This window comes from Sitophilus oryzae, unplaced genomic scaffold (genome assembly GCF_002938485.1).
Source record: "Sitophilus oryzae breed Bouriz unplaced genomic scaffold, Soryzae_2.0 scaffold_1521_pilon_pilon, whole genome shotgun sequence".
Taxonomy (NCBI): Eukaryota; Metazoa; Arthropoda; class Insecta; order Coleoptera; family Curculionidae; genus Sitophilus; species Sitophilus oryzae.
This window is the reverse complement of record NW_022146194.1, coordinates 1,134,742-1,158,542: the sequence shown is the minus strand read 5'-3', so window position 1 is coordinate 1,158,542 and position 23,801 is coordinate 1,134,742. Positions and strand designations below refer to the sequence as shown.

The window sequence follows — 23,801 nt, the reverse complement described above, 5'->3', positions numbered from 1 at the left end:
AAGAACAGCAGTTCCCAGCATCACCTTTTGCAAGCATTCTTTTTAGAGTACTTCCATATTTTGCTTTAAAATTATTAATAAACAAAATCGTGGGCACTTAGTATGCACTTTGTCACAATCCACAACACAAAATGAACGTATTTATACACTCTATAGCTCTAAAAACTTTAAAGACACCTTTTTCACATTTAAAATTGACAAAATAATTAACTCAAAATTTCTCAGCTGTTATTTTTATAAGTTTACCATAGGCAACTAATAATAGACGCTCTCATGACAAGGCCACGAAGGCTTTGACAAGGACTACAATAACGTCACAACTGTCAGCTGAAGCGCGGGAAGAGGCGAACGTACGTCTTATGAGGATGAGCAATCCTATTAGTTTACCGTTCTTGCTACAGGGTATCTCGTAAACCAGGCGAGATACAGAAACGATTAAAGTAGAGAAAAGTTGCATTTTGCTGAACTCTAGCAAAAAAAATCTGGAAAAATCCGGTTACTTCCGAAGATATTTGAGAAAAAAAAAACAAATTTTCCCGGCGTTTTTTTTTCTGACCCTTTGAAATGATATGACAATACAATTTCCTGCTCTACAAGCTGATGTTACTAGATTTCCAATATGACGTTTCATTTCGGAGAACAATGTCAATGAAAAAAATAAAAACAACATTGAGAAAATTCGGAAATAATCGGATTTTTTTAGATTTCTAAACATAACCTTGCTAAAAAAAACTGTGTTCAAATTTCTTGTAACATCTTCCCCTTATGTATATAGTTGTAAATATAAGAACAAAAAATACTAATCTCTAAGCTTTCGACTGACTGACTTATATTTAGTATAGTAAAGAGCCTCGTCTCTACGCGCATGCGCTCAAATGTCCCTATTCGTAACTGATATTATACGCAAATAACGAATAGCCTTATTTGCTAGTCAATTATTTTTCGATGTCGTATTACTTACTAATTAATCCCAAAATAATATTTTTTCGCTCCCGGTCTTTTTCAGCATTAAGTAAAATAAATTATATGTATGTTCTCTACTTTGGTAGTTTTTTCTCCAAAACCCCTTTTACTATATCCCATGACTAAAGAATACAAAGACGCGTATCTTAATAAAAGAAAGGGGGTTACAATAGATGTTTAATGTCGCGTCGCAGTGATTAACCCCCCTCCACTCATTCTACAATCTACAGAATAAAATAAGTCTACATACTCAAATAAAACAATTTATTTTTGTATTAAAAAAACAAGAATTATATTTATAAAAACCTTAACATTTGTTTTATGTACAGTAAAATATTTTAAAACATACACATAAAAAGGAACTCTCAAAAATAACACGAAAAATACTTTTTACAATAAACTTTTGTATATGATTGATTAATTTGAAAGGGTTTAGAATTTTTATATATATTTTTAGAATAAAAAATAAATAAATAAAGCTAATAAAATATAGCATCAAAACCAATAAAAGTTACATAATATATGATGGCTAAATAAATATCACAAAAATAAATATTTATTTAACAAACAATACAGTTTTATCATTGTCTGTAGATATACAAGGTGATTCAACTTAACGCCTGATTCACCCTGTACAAAGACAATGTTATTAACAAACCTTATAAAAAAATATCAGAGTAAAGAAACCCCTCCAAACCAAATAATCTCCTTATAAATGGTAAAAAAAATAAATTTTTGGCGTTATATTATGTACAGGGAGCGGCAAAAATATGTACCTGTCTACATAGCGTTATTATCAGTTTTTTATAACTTTAAATACTGATAGATTTAAGAATAATTATTTATGTTAATACCAAATCGGATCAGTCTTCAGTTTGGCCACTTATACACGTTCAATACATAAAAAGTTCATCTATAGCTCTCACACAACAACCACTATCTAAAAATACCTTGTATAAATCAAATTTTTAAATAAAATTTGAACACTATTTGGTAAAAATCTACAGAGTGTAAAGGGATTAGTGCGAAAAAAATCATCATGTCAAAAATTAAGGGGTGTTTTTCTTTGGGTCAAGCTATATACAGGGCAGGTCTGAAATAAGTGCATTTAAAAAAGAGGATTTTTTTTAGTTTTTACTTAAAAGTTCTCACTTAAAAAACATCATTTATTGATAAAATGACAGTATAGGAGTAGATTAAATTTACAAGAAGTAAACCCAGGAAAGATCCAGTGATACTGAAAATGTAAGTGAAAAAATTTTTGTTTAAATTTCCAGAGTCAAATATTTCGGTTATTTTGGACTTATTTGTAAAACGGTAAAGAGAAAATATGTTCCTTTTACCGAGATCTGCCAGTCCTAAAAATATTTGCACTTATTTAAGACTCACCCTGTATAATATAAAAAATTTTCATCCAAAATTTTTATTACTAGGAATCACCTCCCCATTTTTCGCGCGAATTCATGTACACCCTGTATATTAAAAGTCCGGAGGTGTCTAAAACGAGTCAAAGTTATTTTTTATTATATACACAGTGTGCCAAAATGTTCGCAACCGATGAGGATGATTTTTATTATCGAGTTATTGAACACAAATTTATGAGAAATTACTTCAGCATGTTCAATAAGTAGAAAAATCATTTTGACATGTGTCATACAACAACTGTCACGTCCAAAAATTACAAAAAGCTCTATATGTGACAAAAAAGTGGGATTAGGTGGTAAAATATTCAAAATTACAATGAGAAAATAGCAAAGCCATCATAAAACGAGAAAAAGAAAACAATGTTGTTCAGAAGTTGATTTTACGTATGTGTGCGTTTCATAAATATACAGAGACTAATTTTAACAAAAAAAAACAATTTTTTTAAAAAATTTTCAAAAATATCAATTTTTATATATTTGTTTAGTCCCTGTATACTATTAACAAAACTTGGCACACAGAGGTAAAACTAAACTCTGATCACCTCATCTATTTGACTTTTTTCAATATTTCATCCCCTAACCTTACTCTTTGCATAGTACGTAAGAGAATTTTTGTAGTTTGCGGCCATGATGACAGTTTTATCACGTGACAAACGTCAAAAATATTATTTTTTCTTATTAGGCATACTGAAATAATTATGCATAAACTTATTTCGATTATACAACTCTATGTATATTTTCCTATATAGAAGGATGTGATTAATAAGTGATAATCATTTAAGTGATTATCGCCTCGTGGCCATATTGTAATTGTCATTTTTTGAAATATTAATTCAAAAGTAATTTCTGTCAGTTCCACAAAATATCTTTATTTTATTGTATAATCTTTTGAATACAACTCGATGTTTCGGGATTACCTAATACTTTTGCCTGACACTCAATGCGACACCGGCAACACTACTCCTCCTTCGGAGTCGTAGTATTATCGGTAATCCCGAAACATCTTGTGGTATTACATTTGATAACTCAATTAAAACTCGATTAGTCGCGAACTTTTTAGTACACCCTGTATAATATTTTATCATTCTAGACACCTCCATTTTAAAAATAACCCTTTAAAAACCCTAAAATCATCTTTAAAACGTTATAACTGTTCGCGTCGTTGGCGGTATCACCGTACTCGCCCTCCTATAGTCCCTCTTGCTAGCCAGCCAACTGGCCAGTCCAATAATGATATACATAAACCCTAAAACGACGTGGAACATCCCGTACACGAAGTATTGCTGCCTGGGTGCAAGAGCAAACCCTACGTCACCCGTCACAACTACCAAAGTCAGTACAGTCTGTATCAGTAACGCTGCAAAGGTGTTGATACCGAAAATCAGTCCATAACTATCTTCCTCTATATTTTTAGCTATCTCGCTACTAGCTATAGTGATGGTGAGGTGATACAACCCCCCAAACACTATGTAGCAAATGTAACTGACGTAAACGTACTGTGTTTGCGAGGAGATCAGCATGATAAAGCCTTGAAGCAAAGAACAACACGTTAGAGCCAACTCTCCTCTGGTTTGCCAGTCGACTTTTAGTACTCCAGCAAAAAGAGCTCCCAGGAAACCAAGAATTGTCAATACAGCTTCGACAGCTCCGTTGTAGATGTTCTGGTTTGGGTCGTTGACAATGGCTGTCCAAAGCGGTTGCATGTAGACCTGGACTTGGATGAAGCCACAGGTAGCTAAGGCCCACCACACTGACCATTTGATGGTGTATTTGTTGGCGTAGCCTTTGGTGAAGTGAGTCCACATCAGTTTGTAGGCGCTGATGTTTTTTTCGATGAAGGATGATTGTTGGGAGGTGTCTTGGTGGAAGTAGATTGTTTTCTTTACAGATGGAAGGAATAGACTCCATACCGTGGCGGTGATCATGGCTGTTTGAAGAGAAAAAGAAAGAATATGTTAATTATTTTCTAGTTCAGACGAAATATATTTAACTTAAAGAAGACAAAACTATAGATCATACCAAATAAACTTTTAGTCACGTGATTAAGCTTGACCGGCACAGCGTTGCCAACCTTTACATACTTTCTTTTAATCAAAATATTTTAGAAAACAAAAATAAATCTAGACTTAATATATAAGATCCTTAAGTGACACACTCACTGATTAATCACGATCCTGCTTAAACCACTCAACATAAGAAGCATTTTGGCATACAAGTTGATTCTAGGGTGTAGAGATTCGATAAGAAGGGATTTTTCGAAATTTCAGTTCCAAGGGGGTGAAACCGCCCCTCAAATATTACAATATTTTTTTATTTAAAAACCGGTCAAGTTTCCGAAAAGACGCTTAAACACGTATATTTTATTTTGTTTTTTACATATTTTAAGATTTTTTAAAAGTGTATACAGGGTGTTTCGAAAAATCTGGTCATTGATTAATCACGATCCTGCTTAAAGGGCTTGACGTAAAAAGCTGATTTTTGGTAAACGGATTGACTTTAGGGTGTAGAGGTTCGATAAGAAGGGATTTTTCGAAACTCGAATTCTAAGGGGGTGAAACCACCCCTCAAATATTACAATATTTTTTATTTTTAAAAACCGGTGAGTTTTTAGGGAAAACTCTTAAAAGCGTATATTTTATTTTGTTGTTTTACATGTTTTAAGATTTTTTAAAATTTATACAGGGGGTTTCAAAAAATATGACCACTGAGTAATCACGATTCTGCTTAAACTGCTTGACGTTTAAAGCTGATTTTTGGTAAACGGATTGACTGTGGAGTGTAGAGGTTCGATAAGGAGGGGTTTCTCGAATCTCAAATTCCAAGAGAGTGAAAACGCCTCTCAAAGATTACAGTATTTAATGTTATTTAAAAAACGGTTAGTCTTTCGGGAAAATGTTGGACACGCATAATTTATTTTGTTTTTTTACATATTTTGAAATATTTTAAAAAATCATACAGGGTGTTCCAAAAAGTTGGGTAATGGGCTTTTTCACAAAAAATAAAATACCCAATTCAAGAACAAAATCTGAAATAGAAGACTATTTTCAGTATATTTATCCAAAAAAATAGTTCCATGACATTGAATAATTTTTTATAGGCCCTTAAAATTGCTTTAATTTGAAATAATTTTAAAGTGCCAATTGATGACGTATGAAAAATACGCCCAATAACATTGCAGAACCGTGCTCGTGCGCCAGCCAACAACTGGCAACATTGCGATTTGATTTGATCAGCACGACCTCAACTCAAGGCCAATCAACATGATATACGCAAGGCAAATATGGCGGTGAAGGCAGTGCATTTTTAAATTGTTTACCTATAACCTGAAAAGCCGGTAGTGGTTTCTCGTTCCGATTGCATACCAGAAATAAATAATTATCTCTAGTTTGTTGTGCTTCTGCAACACGTTTGTTTAGTTCTTAGTGTTCAGTGCATGGTGTGATCCGAAAATTGTGATAAAATAAGAGTATAATAAAAATCCAAACCAGACACATAGGGAACTTCAAACTTTTGTGCTTGTCGTACTCCTGTTAATCCAACTTGTTCAGAATATCCAATATTTAATTGAAGAACTATGCAAAAAAAAGGAATGACGTCTTTACCACAAAGACAATGCTCTATGTAAAGAGAAAGAGTAAAGAAAACTAAGCTAAGCGTAAGTTTTACTTACGAACCCCCAAAAAGGTATTTAGTTTTTTTTCTATATAAAATCTTGAAACACATTATATTTTTTATTTATCCTCACCTATATTATAGTTTAAATTTATTCCCATTTGTGTAATGCTGCAAAACATAGAAAAAATATTCCATATTTTTTTATCCAAACCAGTGTAGTTTATAATTCCAAGAGCATTTACCAAGGCTTTTACTAAGACAAGTAACTTCCTATACTGTCCATAATAGTATATATTTATCAAACGTTCAGTAAATTCTAAACTATGATAGGTAAGTGTTTGCAATTGAATATTTAGTTTATATTGCTATTTTCTGTCATATATTTCTGGTTATTTCTTTTTCCGATGATTTTGAACACCCCTCCTATGCTACCTCAAGTTTGAATATTTTAATACTACCATTTTCTGAGAAAGCAGACCTTTTTATAAAAAGTAACTAACTGATGTTTTCATAAAAGTAATAATACAAAAAATTCCATACTTATATGAGAACTTTAGACTCCCTGTATATTAAAAAATGAGTAAAATATTACGTAATCTAACCCGACATTTGTGTGAAAAATGTCTATTTGGAAATAAAACAGGGTTTAAAATACGTGCCAAATAAAGCACTTCTATCTACGCCATATTGGCGCCGTATAGTGGCATCACTGAATTTAAAAATCGCGCCATCGATGACGTACCTAAAAGTTTAATTGGTATCGCTTATATTTAAATTTTATCCCGATCAAACATCGTTTTCAACACATATCGATGATGACAAATTTCTGCGGATTGCGTTAGATGTACGGTTTTTTTTTGAAAACGAGTAACACGTACCACAGACGTTATTATTATTATTAATGGTTTTTGGTTTCAGTTTTAACCATCTGCCGATGATGCTAACATGGCTATCTTATATACATGTCTGTTTTCTATCATATTACATGAATGTTCTCGTATTTCTCTGGCTGTGAGATCTTCTTAAAGCTACTCACCTCCAAAAGTGATAAAATTCAAGCCTCGGTAATCCAACACTTTGAAAGAGACCAATAATTGACCCATTACACCGGAAGTGGCTCTGCCAGCCAAGATAGCCGCCCTAGTGTGCGACGTCACCTGTTGGTAGTAGTCCTTGTCGACTTTGGCGTAAATGTAGGTGAAGTAGGCAACCTCGCAAGCAGAGAACGTACCATAGAAGACCTAGAAAAAAAATGAATTCTATTAAAAAATTTTAGGGCCTGTCTTGACTTCTAGTATTATTTTTACAAGTTCCGAGTCAACTCTACAATTTACCACAAAGTCTGACAACACAGAAATATACAGGGTGGTTTGAAAAATTGAAAACATTAAAAAATCTTTAAATGCGCGATTGTATTAAAATCCCTGTATGTTATAATTTTGGTTCGTCCTATACATATAAGCAAATAAGTTTGTAGGGAAATGTTAACTCTAAAAAAACTCACACAAACTTTTTTTTGGAATTATGAATTTATACCCTGTATATTTTTTCAATTGTTTGCAATAATTGATCCTATTAGAATGTTGCTATTTTTAGAAACTATCATCACACTTACATGCACGTTTAATTAAACATTAGATAGCCTGATCGTCCGATATACATAAAAAACAACAATGGAAATATTGATAACATATTAAAACAAGTATCGTTAATACATGATAAGTTTTTCTTCTGATAATACAAGTCCATATTTATAAAAATAGAATGCAATAAAGTTCCGTCTACACATATCGTTTTACCTATCAGGTTTAACGGAACCCAGGGTTTCTTTTTAATTACCGAGGACAAAGTTTCTGACAATAATTGCCAGAGGTTCTTAACACTTCATAATTCCTGTGGTACACATATAGACTCAGAGCTAGCAACGTTTTCGAGAAAGTATTCTAAGGAAGCTGGCTCTTTGATATATATTTTATTATGCTCTCTGGAATAGCATGCGGGCCGTCTGGCTGCCGATACATGTTGCGTTCACTACTGCGCATCGGAAGAAGATCTTATATGTTTTTTTATTTGGTCGATTAAATTCTAGTATTGAATATAAATCGAGCAAGTTTTTTTAATTAATCATAAATTTTGAATAAAAAAATGACGATAAAGTTCTGTTGAACTTTTGGCACAAAAACATTACAAATTTATGATTTTAGTTTAATAACTATTTAGTCAACATGTTGAACTTATGTCAATGATGACAGGTATTGATAATTTCGATTCCAAATATATCGATAACTACGACCCGTAGCGATTTCCAAGAGACCTTTTTTACTTAAAAAACGTCGTAAATGTATATTTTTTACTTAGTAGTTTTATACAGGTACGGACGAAAAGTTATTATTGTTCAAACCAGTTAAAAATATGTAGGTGGCTCCCTCTATAAGTAGGAGTCATATTGACATCAAAATCAAATTTCTCATGCCAAAAGACCACCAGACACCAATTTGCATCCAAATATTGATGTTACTTAATAAATTATTTGGAAAAAATCGAAATAATAATGAAACTTCTACACCCTGTATCTCCGAAACTAAGCATTTTAGGACATACATTTATACGAATTTTTTTACTTATTTTTAGCTGTAAAATTAGTGTTGTAAATGGAAATATTGGAAATTTCCAAACGTGTCTCGGAAATATTGGGAATATTGGAAATATTTTTAAAAATACTTAAATCTTGTCATTAACGATTCAAACCCGATGTTTATTAATATATCTTTCATATTTTGTAACCCTATAAACATTAAACTTACTATAGAACAGTTCTACAAACATATAATATGGTGAATATATCGAGTTTGAGGATTCACCAACTTATTTGCAACCTCGCATTTCTACGTGGAAGTCCCGAGCTCTAAGTCGTAGCGTGGTAAAAACTCGCTGGTCTTCAATTTTGACCAATTTAAAAAGTGTATACAATACTAGGCTCAATTTACAAGGAGTTGCAGTTAGTCAAGAAGCAACACAAATGATTGATAAAAATGTTAAGCAGTGGATATTAGACGACGAAATATTTTGGGCCCAAATTTTCAACGTAATTAACATTTTTGAACCTATTGGAAAATGGTTAAAAATTGTAGAAGGAGATTATAGCACTATTCATTTTGCTGTAAAAGCATGTTGTGATATTAGAAGGGTAATTCACAATAATCTTGCATTGTCCTCACTTGACGACAAAGAAAAATCCGAATTGTTGGAGTTTGTTGACAAAAGAGAAAAATTTGCTATTAAACCCATTCATTATGCTGTAGAATTACTAAATCCAAAATCACAAGGTTCTGAACTTGATGAAACCCAAATTCTTTCTGCCATAGAATGCATACTTAATATATCAAAAAATAAACTCAATATAAAGGAGCAAGAACTAATAGATGAAATAGCAGATTACCGTTGTAGAAGTGGCAAGTTATTTGGAAATAACTTCATATGGAAAAGTAGTTTTGATAACCCAGTCTCCTGGTGGAAAGGACTGTGTTCTTCATCTTCATTATCACAAGTAGCTTCACGAATGTTGATGATGCCAGCATCTTTGGCTGCCACGGAACGCAGTTTTAGCGTTTATAGCCATATTCATTCAAAAAAAAGAAACAGACTTATTAATGATAGAGCCGCTAAGCTACTCTATGTATCCCACAATGAAAACTTGCTGAAGAAAATAGGAAAACAGCAATAGATCAATTTTTATTTCCGATACTATTGAAGGTTTTGAGGAAGTAGACTGGCAAGAAGATGTTATTGAGTGTGATGCTGATGACAGCGATAAAGATATGCCTCTTGCTCGATTAGTGTGTCAAAAATATTTTTTTTGTATAAATTTAACCTTAATTTATTTTTTAATTTGAAGAATAACTCTTTGTGTTTATGTATAAGCATTTTGTGTTTTGCGATGTTTTGTTATGATTTTTATAAATAAATATTTCAGTTTTTCTTATTTTTTAAAATATTTCATATATTTCCAATATTTCCATATATTTCCAATGTTTCAGGAAATATTTTCGAAAATGTATTTCTGGAAATTTTACATCACTATGTAGAATATACTGCCAAAGTTTCCGGAATAAAGTTCGGACCACCCTCTATAGCAGCAAAAATTCAAATATTAGGGGGTTCTTTAGGATATGCATGGACCCCTGACCTATATTTCTACCACCAAAATACAAAGTATTAATGAATAATTAAGTTGACTTCTTGGTTGCACTGTTTGACCAGGACTACGTAAGCATTCGGTGGTTAATAATTCAAAAAGTTTATATAGAACGCAGAAGCATCAGGCCTAAATAACTGCCCACACGTAAATGTCACGAAATGCATGATATATCACATTTTTCTACCGTCTGCATGTCTATATCGTAAAAAAATGGTATCGTAAAAGCCATAGTTCGATTTAATATCGTGATTTTCCCATACGTAAGAAAAAAATAAATTGATATAGTGATTACACTATAGATAAAGCATGTATAAATATAAATATGTTTACAGAGGTAGATATACCGGTTTTGTTACAATATGCATTAGTAAAGTTAAATGAAAATTGCATTTAATTGTTTTAACAAGAAATTGCAATTATCTCTTGCCATTGCAATCTGTTTGCGAAATATTCAATTTTATGTCGAAAATAAACATTTATGAAGGGCAGAAGATATGGATTTTTTGACATTTTGACGCATTTTTTAAATCTATACTAATAAATAAAATCCTTAAGTGACTGACTCACTGATTAATCACGATCCTGCTCAAACCACTCAACGTAAGAAGCTCAATTTTGGCATACAGGTTGATTCTAGGGTGTAGATAAGAGGTTCGATAAAAAGGGATTTTTTGAAACTCGAATTCTAAGGGGGTGAAACCACCCCTCAAATATTAGAATATCTTTTTATTTAAAAACCGGTGAGTTTTTCAGAAAAACTATTAAACACGTATATTTTATTTGTTGTTTTACATATTTTAAGATTTTTTAAAAATTTATACAAGGGTTTCATAAAATATGACCAATGAATAATCACGATTCTGCTTAAACTGCTTGACGTTTAAAGCTGATTTTTGGCAAATGGATTGACTGTGGGGTGTAGAGGTTCGATAAGGAGGGGTTCCTCGAATCTCAAATTCCAGAGGGTGAAAAGGCCCCTCAAATATTACAATATTTATTCATTAAAAAACGGTTAGTCTTTCGGGAAAACGCTTTTACACGCATAATTTATTTTGTTTTTTTACATATTTTGAATTTTTTTAAAAAATCATACAGGGTGTTCCAAAAAGTTGAGTAATTGATTAACCACGATTCTGGTTAAACTGCTTGACGTAAAAAGCTTATTTTTGGCAAACGGATTTTTCGAAAGTCAAATTCCAACGAGATGAAACTACCCCTCAAATATTACCAAGTTATATAATAATAATATCGGGTGCCCGGTGGCGTAGAGGTACAGGCTCTCGTCTACCAATCTCAAGGTGTGGGTTCGATTCCCACACCCGGCATTTCATCAGCCGACTATTTTTATTAAAATAAAAATAGTTTTTGTACCTAGGTCGACTCAGCCTTAAATGAGTACTTGGGATTCACAATCCTGAGGTAATAATAGGCGGTTGAAGCGTAGTGCTAGCCACATTACCTTCCTTGTATACCGAACGGCTCTAGTATAGCAAGCTGTACCTTGCTACTCCCAAGGCGTTAAACGCTATATACGGGAGCTATTATTATTATTATATAATAATATCGCCATATGTATTTTCGCATGCTGATAAATGTGAGAAAATTTTATCCAGTTTGTATGTTAATGGAAATTCTTGCTTTGCTTTATCTTCACCATTACAAATGATTAATTCGACGCGAACGAAGTCGCGGGTACACGCTAGTTAATACCTATAATCGAATAAAAACGGCGTCAGCGATGACTATGAAATGGAGATCGCTGTCATTTTATATGTAAAATTATATGGGAAATGTCATCGATCGTCATTTCCAAGCCAACTGGACGCTGTTTTTTTTTATCATACGGTATAATCTAATTTATATTGTCTGCTGTAAGACATTGTTTAATTATTTTAGTAATAATTGAATAAATATTATACAGGATGTTCATAAAAATATGACAAAAATTACAATAAAAAAACAAATTCATACACGTGAACTTTGTATAAAATTGTCCATACTTTGTAAAGTTAATATGAAAATATTTCAAAAACTATTATATTTAGATACCGTATGATCGAAAAACAACGGCGCGGCGTCCAGTTGGCTTGGAAATTAGAATCGATGAAATTTCCCATATAATTGTACATATAAAATGACAGCGATCTTCATTTCATAGCCATCGCTGACTCCGTTTTTATTCGATCATGCGGTATAAAGAATACAAGGTGGTCCGAATTGTAATCGGGAAACTTACGGGGTGTTTCTCAAAAGTGGTTTCTCTCTATAACTTTTTTATTTTTTTTTTCAGATATGCTGTTTTGATACTTGACGATATTTGACAGGGTGCATGGTCCGAAAAAACGATATTTAGTATGTTAGTTGTGGTATAAATTAAGATTGATTGGTGTATTCAATTGTTTTCGGTCACTTCCTGTTTTACCGGAAACGACTACAACTTTTGATCTTTAGATGTCATTTTCTATCGAATAAAGTAGAAATCTGGAGCATATCAAAAATCTTAGGTCCACCGCGATGGGACTCAAATAATATGGCCGACTTAAATTCCGGTTTATCAGTGCCGTTCTAATTTTATTCAAAAAATGTAAAACTATGATGTAGGGTAGACGTGGGGTAGATTCAATAATTTTTTTTTTATTTTACATTGTGAATAAATGTTGGTAGTTATTAAAATTGTTATAAAAACAAATTATTATAATAAAAATAGATAAGTTTTAATAATTATCTATTAACACAAACATCCGATTCACTACTGAAGCAGGTAAGTCAAATTGACGCATCTAAATTCTTTGACATCTAATTTTAAATAATTTAATTAAATAAAATTAAAATAATTTAATTAAATAAAAGCAAAAATGCAAGAAAAAATATATAATTAGTTAATTTAAGTGAATTTCATAAATGATCGGTTTACTACACGTATGTATATTATATAGTCACTTACTAGCGAAAAGTTATTCCATTATTTCACTCGATTTTTGCCGAGATCTACCGCACGCTACACAACCAACTATTTTAGAGTCTTTTTCGATAAATCGCAATAGTGCCACTGTTAATTTAAGTTCTGCCACAATTTCCATCTAGATTTACTACCTTTATACAACTATCAGTAGTAGAATAAATAATAAATAATACAAAATAAGCTCCGTAAAGATTGACAAATCCACAAAATTTCAAATCAAATTCAAATGTGTCAAATGAATCGTCAAACAGAACTGTCAAGGATCCTCACCCTAGAGGTCCTTTTTCCGCCCACCATGCATAAATACATGGATAGCATTATGCTCCTTCCTTACTCTTCTTATTCCATTCTTATTCAAAGATCAATCCTAATTTATGTCATATACTAACTTAAAAAATGTCGTTTTTTTAACTGAAAAAATAAAAAAGCTATAGGGGTGAGCCACTTTTGAGAAACACGAAATTCTTCAGACAAAAATAAGTTAAAAATTCGTATAAATGCATGTTTTCCTTTTAATTAGTTTTTTTTCAAATAATTTTTGAACTAATGGCGATATTTGGATGAAAATTGGTATCTGGATGTGACCTATATTTTTTTATTTGTTTTGAAGAGTAATAACTTCTTTGGCTATACTTGTATTACTTTACTGGATGGTGTATAGATAGTAATGAGTATAAATTTTCGGAAAATAATCTAAATACTTGAACGTCTCACATGGAAACAAAATTTTAGGTCTAAAAATAATTTAATCACCGCTTGAACTTGGAGTACTTTGCCATTATTAGGTCTTAATTAGTAGAAACGCTAAAATAACGCCATTGTTTACTTTATGTTTAATTTTATTGTAAATACACACAAGGGGAAACAGACAAATACTAATTAAAGAAAGCACACTAAAAATTATACTTTAAATCTTTTTAATGCTATGGAATTTTGTTAGGCAAATAAAAAAAATCCTCCGTGTACTAACAATAAAGATCTGTATAATTATAATTACTTTTTCGTCACACTTTTTTATTGAAACATTTATAGATTTTTATCTATTGAGATGTAAGATTTATTTGATTAATTTAAAAAATAAAGTAGATACGACAAAAAGGGACCCAGGTAATAGATGTCATACACAGAATCAAATATCTCAAGTGGCAACGGGCAAAAATTACGGGTAAGCTGATTTTTTCAGAGTGTGTCAGCGACTGTCTTCTGAGTGTAAAATAAACAAAATCGGAAATTTTCCCCTTGCGGTTTTTGAGCAATAGGGGTGTTTTTTTTTTTAAACTGTATACAACAAAATAATTAGACGCAAATTGTACATAAGAACATTTTCTATAGTTAAGCCTAATGAATTTTTTTATAAGTTTATTATCTCCGGACTTAACGGCCGTTTCATGAGCCCTTTGGGGTGGTTTTCAAAAAGTTTGTTTTTTAGCAAATTGACCCGTATGAAAGTTGTTCATAATAAATGGACAAGCAACTTTTCCTCATGATTTTTTTGTAGCTTCATTATTTTTGGAGATAGCGTCCAGTTCATGAATAAATTGGGGTAGTTTCATAATTTTTGTTTAGTTCTACAAATTTACCAACTTAAAGGTGTTCATATTAAAATTACATGCAAACTTCCCTATGATATGTATTTATTTCCCCAAAACGAAACATGGAATTCGTCAAGTGAATGAATATTATGATTTTTTTTATTTGTAAAGCTACCACCACTCGTTCATGATCTGGGCGCTATCTCCAAAAATAGTCAAGTTACAAAAAAAGTTCATGAGGCAAAGGTATATGTACGCTTATTTTGAACGAGTTTCCTAAGGTGAATTTGCTGAAAAAGAGTAACATTGAAAACTACCCTAATTTATCCATGAACTGGACGCTATCTCCAAAATTAATCAAGCTACAAAAAAAATCATGAGGAAAAGTTGCTTGTCCATTTATTATGAACAACTTTCATACGGGTCAATTTGCTGTAAAGCAAACTTTTTGAAAACCACCCCAAAGAGCTCATGAAACGGCCGCTAAGTCTGGAAATAATAAACTTATAAAAAAAAATTCATTAGGCGAACTTATAGAGAATGTTCTTATGTACAAGTTGCGTCTAATTATTTTGTTGTAGTACAGTATTAAAAAAACCACCCCTATTGCTCAAAAACCGGAAGGGGAAAATTTCAGATTTTGTTAATTTTACACTCAGAAGACAGTCGCTGACAAAATCAGCTTGCCCGTAATTTTTTTTTCACTCTCTATATACGGCGATACAATTTTACTGGATTAAACAGATGGACTACAAAAATTGCAGCATGGTACCCACGAGGAATTGAGAGACCTAGAAGAGGACCAAACCTGAGATGGGACCATGATATTTAGGAAATTAGCAGGGATAACTTGGGCCCGCATAGCCAACAATAGATAACAATGGGCCCAACTACAAACAAAGTATCTAAATATGTGAGGGAGGGTACACCATAATTGGAAATGGTTGAATAAGCTATTCGTATTATATTATACCTACATAATATGCGTGTGATACGAGTATATTATGTATATCTACATATTTTATGACTACTTTACAATAAACTTTGACTTTAATTGATAATTAAATTGATTATAGGTATATTATCCGACATAAAATTGATAAAAAGTCAATAAAAGTACATATATTGTTTTTCTCTATCTTTAAACACAAAAATATTTTTTATTGTGTGCTCGCTCAGCCCAAGGTATTTAAAAAGTTATTTTGCTGATAAGTAAAATGTAATACAGGATTTATAACTTTAAATCAGCACTATAAGGGTATCCCAATATTCCTTAGACATACACAATTAAAATTAATTTTTTGTGACAGCGTTTCGAAATTGACAGTTTTTGATATTTATTTGAGATTCGAAATGACATTCTTTTAAGCACTAGTATCTAAAAGTGACACTTGTTTAGGCACTAGTGCCTAAAAGTAAAAAATGAAACGTTAGAAACAATGAAAATATTTATTTATTATAAATCTTAAACAGAGTTGACGGCTTTAAGGTAATTGATAACTTCAGGAAATAGGCTAGCAATACCTTTTCTGTGAAATTCTCAACATGTTTTTCTTTGACCCAGGTTTCAAAGTTGCTGTAGGTGGTCTCGTATAAGTTTTTCGACTTCTCGGGCACTAACGTGGATAGCGCAGTTTCGGCAACTTATTGAATATCCAAAGACTCGTCATTATCACTCATTTTTTCACAAAACTTTTGAATCTGACAGAACTTTGCAATTAAATAATGCATAAACAATGCCTTAGGAACCGATTACCAGAACATTTTAAAAAATATTTAAAAATAAATACTAATAATAGCATGAAAATCTCAAATTATCCGCTTATCACAAAAAATCTTGTATGAAATTGGTTGCGAAAAGACGCTGCTCGGCTGTCGCCTCGTTGGACAATTTTGCGTCCCGTGCTTAAAACACATTCATTTCGCAACTTGTTACGTAAATAGCTATTTCGGAATTCATTGTGTAGGAAATTAAAATTACTGCGAACTTATAAAAACACACTAATACGCAGAGTGTGGGAACGTAGGAGGTGGCAACATTGCAAGGCTTCGTTGGGGAATATCAAAAAAACACCAACCAGGCGGCTCTCAAAAGTTTTTTATAAATATCCCGGAAAATATCAAGAATTCTTTTACTGTCCGGTAAAATACCTGCTTTATTTAAAAACATTCAAAACTAACTAAAAACTTACTTGTGCTATTTGCAAAGAGAGATACTTATGGCTGAATATCACCAAACCTGTGGCCACGGCATAAAAAATACACGAAACGTTTAGCCAGCACTTGTACTTAACCAAATCCACCGAAAATAACACTAAAAACACACTAATAGTTGCTGCAAACGTTCTCCAGGGATACACACTTTGAACCAACGTTTCACCGGTGACATTTCTGAAATTTTGTAGTAAATACGGGAACAAAAAGCCCTCAGAGAGCCTCAGTTCTCTGAGAAAAGTAAAAACGTACACTGGAAAGAAATATACACTTTTTAAATATTCTATGAACCGTAACATGTTATTTTTTTAAATACACAGTTTATTTTTCATTAATTTTTGTGACTATGTACTGGTGGTATTCGTAGAGGTTTTTTGAGATAATACTTATCTGGAAGCTTGAAAGATTAAGGCACCTACATATATACATTTTTTTCTGGTGATTTACAATCTATTATTTAACTATCGATAAATATAATACTGCCAAAAATAATGTTATTTCCGAGAATATCAGTAGTTTACTTAATACTAGAGGTAAATACCATATACGACCGAAAAAAAAGCGTCATAGACGGCTAGACAATGACAATCGATGATAATTTTGGCGAGGTCAAGCCCTAGGCGTCATTTAATTAGCCCGTATTCTTCTTTATTATCAATAATAAAATAAATTGATACTAACCGTGGTATTTAACTTTGAAAATTTAAAAAAATAATGGCAACATTTTGAGAGCCGCCGGCAGCATTCGAAATGCAGTCGCAAATACCAAGCAATTACCAGAATCTCAACTTGTTCGACGCCCGGTGTTGACACATCGACTAAAAAGATTTAAAAACGACTTGGAAAATTCAGATAAATAGTTATTTTTTATACAAAAATTCTATCGAAAAGATTAATTCACGAGCGATGAAACGGCGAATGAATTAATTTTTAATAATGCAATTTTATCGTCGTGTATAAAACAATATTTTTTTCCATAGCGAGTTACGTTTTAAAAAATATTTAGAAATTATTATTTCAAGGAATTTATTACGAGTAGAACAATTATTGTGCTGGGTTGGCGTTGGTTTCTATGTAATTTGACAAATAAATAAAGCTGTATCGTTAGTTGTCAGTTTCGAGTCAATATATTTTAATTCTCTTTCGTGTCGATGGCTGATTGAATTGGAGCCAAAAATGGCTCAAAACGAAGTAAGTAAATTACCAACAGATATTCAGGCTGAAGCGACAAACGCCATATCCAAACTACTTCCATTTAAATCCCGAATAACTTATGAAAAGGAATACAAAAATTTTCAAAAATGGAAGCAAAACACGTGCGAGAAGAAATAAAGTTTTTAACCTATCCACGCTGTTAAAGTATCATTTAATCTACCCTTGCGGTTAAAGTACTATTACAGACTTATCTTACATTTGTCGATTTGTTTTTTAGTTTTGTCAAAGGTCTGTTTTGAGTAAAATCTCAAATGAATTGGATAACCTAAAAATCCAACGTTGGCTATTTATATATCTCATACAGGGTGCTGATTCTGAACTGTTAAAAATTTGCTATAAACTATAATTGTTCATTATTTAGTTTTATCATTTAAGTTTACTAAACTGTAGAAAATATATTTAAAATACATTAGACGTTGCATTATACTTAATTTTAATCTACAATCATTAAAAAATATACAGTCAATGAAATTAATTTAAGTATTTTTTGTAGAAATTTAATGTGAACTTATAAACTTATAATTTTATACTTAAACATACAGAATTTGGATAATGTAGGAGATGGCAACATCGCATTCTCTCGAAGCTCTATAAACAAATTTCCGGACACTGAACAAGCGGCACTCAAAAGTTTTTCAGTATTTTGCGGAAATTGTCAAGAAAAATATAAAATTTTCTACATTGTTTTTCGCAAACAAAAACCTCATGGGCGTGTTTCTGGGGTCAAACTATACTACCAGATAAAATACTTGCACTTATTTCTGGGACACCCTGTATAAACCATAAGGATCAGAAAACTGTTTAAAAACAAAAATATCAGAATAATTCCTCAAATATATATTTTTTAAAAAAATGTCTTAACTTTTCGTTTGAGACACCCTGTCCAACATAATACAAGGTGTGTCTAAATAATCTCTGTATTTCAGAAACTAGGATAACCTAGAACAAATCGACCTGTAGCATCTTTGTTTCATAAAAATGTAGCATAGTGATGTGAAACCCGCATCTTTGTATCTCTGCTCATAAACGAAAAACACTGTAAACACACGAAAATGGGACACTCTGTACTGTGGTCAATAATCTTGCTATTTAACTCCTTAACACAGGGTGTTCCTTAATGACATGCTAATATTTAAGAGCGTTATTCTTGGACCAATTCTAAGAGAAAAACTTCATGTGAATGTATATCCTAAACATCTTAATTTCTGAGATGCATTGGTGGTAAATTTTTCTAAAAAAAACTTTTTTTCTTAATTTATTACAGATATCGAAATGAAACTTCATACACGTCTTCTAATCATCAAAACACACCAAAGGAACACCCTGTATATGTAAAAATAAACAGCTATTGTCTGCTATTGTATAATATTAATTTATCACATTATGTCAGCGATATGAAGACTAACACACTCAGCTATTTTATTGCATAATAATTATCATTTACCTTGGCCAACAATATAATATTATCTAGGTCATAAAAACGGTCTAATTATTTGGACTTAAATTTGTATAATTATTATGATCTATAAAACAACCTCTGATTTTTTTGAGTTCCTGTATAAATTTCAATCAAGAAAATAAATAGACATACCTCCAAAATTTGAGTGGCCAGTAAGCTTGTAGTCCATAACAGCATACCCCATACCACAATCCCCGTCAGTCCTAACACTATAATCAAGGGCTTGTACCTGCACAAATCAGTGATAAGGAACACGATAATCAGCTGGGCCAAGTAGCTGTAAGTTCCCACAGGATAAACCTCCTGATTCACCTGGCTCTCCGTTAAATTCTTCCATTCCCCTATCAAAAACTCGTATATAAAGGGCTCGGAGGGTCTCAACTCTTTCAAAAACCCGAATAGACTCAGCAGAAGGGATATGACCAGCCAGCTGTTCATGTCTGACTTGAGTTTTCGGTACACGTCGTTCAGCATTTTGGCCAGCAATCAGTCTTCTTGCTCTTCTTGTAGGCTTAACCTTGCCAGATCAACTGGAGTAGAACCACTGGCACGTTGTTCGTCTACCGCAATCTTTCTCGAGCGGTGATATTCACTCGATTGGAACATAACAATGTTGTGAAGGTCGAAATATGCTGCAATCGGTGTTATTTCACCGTGCTTTCGGAGCCTGTGCTGGCCAAAAACCCCGCGACATGTGACCGAAAACGAATGGAACATTGACAATCAGCTGATCGATGGAATTTTTTGGCGGTCGATCGATGCGGCGTTGTCACGTACTTTTGTTTTTCGTTGAAGTACACGCTAAATATTTTGGAGGATTTTTGTCAGTCATTTTGTGTCCTGGACCCTGATACTGTTGTAATTGGCTTTGAATAAAAATATTAAGGAAGGAGTATAATGCTATCCATGTATTCATGCATGGACGGAGGTGGGGAACCTTGCCAGTTCTGTTTGACTGTTATTTATTATTTATTGTACAACTGGTAGTTGTTTATAGAGGTAGTAAATCTAGAAGGAATTTTTTTGTGGCAGAAATTAATAGTGACACTATTGCGATTTATCGAAAAAGACTGTAAAATAGTTGGTTGTGTAGCGTGTGGTAGATGTCGGTCAAAAATCGAGAGAAATAATGGACAACAAAACTAATAATGACAACAAAACTGTGATTGAATATATTGAGCTTACATCGTTATGTATGAAACAAAATTGTTTTCAATTTAATAACAACTTTTTTGAACAGCGGGAAGGTACAACAATGGGTAATCCATTGTCTTCATTTTTGGCTAATTTATTCATCAGCAGGTTTGAAGTGGAGGCTAAAGATCAGTTTGAGTATTTTCCAAAAGTATGGTTTAGGTATGTGGATGATATTTTTGCTGTTTTTAACACACATTCAGACACCATAGATAATTTTATTTCTAAGTTAAATAATCGTTTTCCTTCCATTAAATTTACGCATGAAATTGAGAACAACGACAGATTACCATTTCTAGATGTATTAGTTATTAAAAATAATAATAATTGCCTGGAATTTGATATTTATAGGAAAAATATGACCACACGCAGATATATTCCTAACGAATCACATCATAGTGTTGAACATAAAATGGCTAGTTTAAATTTCTTAGTTCATAGATTACTTAGTTTCCCACTTTCCAACGAAAGATATGAAATAGAAAGAGATTACATTAGGAATGTAGCTGAGTGTAATGGATATTCTCCTTCACTAGTTGATAAATTAATTAGAAAAGTAGGTATAGGTTAATGATTTCTGAAAATTCGACTTTTCAAGTGGAGAAAGATACATCTAAATATTTTTCGATACCGTTTGATAGAGAGTTATCCCGTGGTCTAAAAAGGAATTTTTAAGAATGCCAATTATAAACTTGAGTATAGTGCTAATAATAAATTAACATTTATTAGGTAATCCAAAGGATGAAACACCTCCACTGGAAAGGTCGGGTATTTATGAAACTTCTTGTAAAGATTATATAATCAGAAATATATTGGGCAAACTAGAAGATCAATATTAACTAGATTTAAAGAACATTTAGCTCAGATAAGATATGGTAGACCGGATAAATCTTGCGTTGCCAAACATATTGTTGATAAAGAACATTGTATAGATCTTAATAATTTAAAATTAATTAAACAAGTCTCAAATTACAGGCAATTAAATGCATATGAAAGCATCAGAATTAATAAATGTAAAGATAGTATGAACAGAGACAACGGTCCAATTCCTTCAAGTTCTTTGTTCCTACTACTCTAGTGGCGGAAATCTAACTGTTACGCTCAGTGGGTTCTGACTCGGTTGGCTAGATTTTGCCACGCCCACTCGGTGCCCACTGAGCGAGTATATAAACGCTCAACTTGTAGATTGTACTTTAGTTTATAATCATCTGCTGATGATGCTAACATGGTTAGCGAAACGCGCGTCCAGTGTAAAAGTAAAAGTGTTTTGGTGTATTGTGGTGATTTAGTGTTTTTATTTTGAAATAATGGAATAAATTTTCGCTAGCAAGTGACGATATAATATACATACGTGTAGTAAACCGATCATTTATAAAATTCACTTAAAATTACTAATTATATATTTTTCTTGCAGCTTTGCTTTTATTTACTACTTGTCAAAAGATTAGATGTCAAAGAAATTAGATACGTCAATTTGACTTACGTGCTTCAGTAGCTTATCAGATGTTTGTGTTAATAAATAATTATTATTCAAAGTTTCATACACAACATAGACAACAACTTGACAACGCTGTATACAAGCGCAAGTGCGCCAAATCCAGACCGTAGAAAAAATAAGAACGTAGCTTTCCAAATCCATTCAATTTAAGATAATATTTTTTCAATTGTCGTTCAGATGGGATCAATTGAAAAGTGTTTTTTATAGCCTGGATTTGCACTGAATAACTTGCAAAAAAATAATGTTGCGCAATACTGTGACAGTACACGTGAGAATTACCTATTACTGTATTAGATAACAAAACTAGTAATATAAAAGAGGTAAATCTATTTAATGAAGAAAACATGTTAAACATTAGTTAAATATATACCTGATAAAAGTGATAACCAAATGAAAAACCAAATAATCAAACATTTATTTATTTGAAATAAAATAGGTACACTCTGATTTATCAAGATTAATGCAGCATAATTTTGTTAATACATAAATTAATAATAAGTTAAATAAAAATCCTGAAGCATTTTTTTTTTCGTTTCTAATGAACATTTGAAATATTCCTTTTTATATAAAGATTTATTTTTAGTCCAGACAATCAAGTAGCTATATCCTTTGATAGAATAATCTAATTCAACCAATTATAATTGAATTGATTCCAATAAATAATTCAAAACCTGATAAGTTAAAAACATCAGTGAATACATTTTTTTATCGCAGGTAAAAAAAATAAGCACCACTTTAATTGCTGATTTAAAGAAATGGAAATTTTTTCATCGTTTCATAAAACAATATAAGTACTATCGTATTTTATACTGATTACAGATTATACGAATAAATAATTAAACAAGTTATATTTGAAAAGTTGCGCGGTACCCTTTGGCGGTACCAAAACAGTATGCAACCAGATATACACCCTGCTTCAACTGCTATATTGATTGGTATTTGGTATTAATTTTTTGTATGCTTTTTGAAATACTTATACAGAGTGTTCTCGTACACAATCCATACTGAATACACTCAATGAATATTGCTTTTTATCCAACTTTCTGGTTCGATACATAATTTTTATATCTAAAATGGATCTTTATAAGGCAAATAATGTGCTATATTTAAAAAAGGACGAAAATTTCTCAATAAAAAATATTGATTTTGGATATAGGAAGTGGTTAACATTACGTTTAAAAACTGTGTTGTGCGATATAAGATATACAGGTTGTTCCATTTAAAATATCCAGAAAAACATCATATTTAGTTTTGATTCGCCCTGTATATACAATTTAAAGCTTTGATTAATTTGATTTTTATGGATTTTTTTAAAACGCCTAAAAAATTAATAAAGAATTATAGCGATTTTATAATTTTAGAAATAATTTTTTAATTTTTTTCTTTAAAAGAACAGAACATTTACTCGAAAATATGGTCAAATTAAAAAACCACTCGGTAAAGAGATAATTACAATTGCACTGATCAAAAAAATACACAGCATTCTATTTAAAAATATACAATGCTAGTGAAAAAATATACGGGATG

The 23,801-nt window shown here is 31.8% G+C and overlaps 1 protein-coding gene across 2 annotated transcripts; it reads right to left on the bottom strand.

Annotated features, from left to right (window-relative positions):
- Positions 1-1,774: 1,774 nt before the first annotated feature.
- On the bottom strand, positions 1,775-20,305 carry LOC115878707 (thiamine transporter 1-like). 2 transcript variants are annotated; one of them, XM_030895286.1, is made up of 3 exons: positions 19,715-20,305; positions 7,039-7,243; positions 1,775-4,314 (listed from the first exon to the last, which is right to left on the bottom strand). In XM_030895286.1, exons 1-3 carry the CDS (start codon positions 20,054-20,056, stop codon positions 3,524-3,526), a joined length of 1,338 nt encoding a protein of 445 aa, XP_030751146.1. In that variant the 5' UTR covers positions 20,057-20,305; the 3' UTR covers positions 1,775-3,523. The 2 variants fall into 2 exon arrangements, with proteins under 2 accessions (XP_030751146.1, XP_030751147.1); XM_030895287.1 differs by lacking the exon at positions 19,715-20,305 and adding an exon at positions 16,887-17,282.
- Between the last annotated feature and the right edge of the window lie 3,496 nt (positions 20,306-23,801).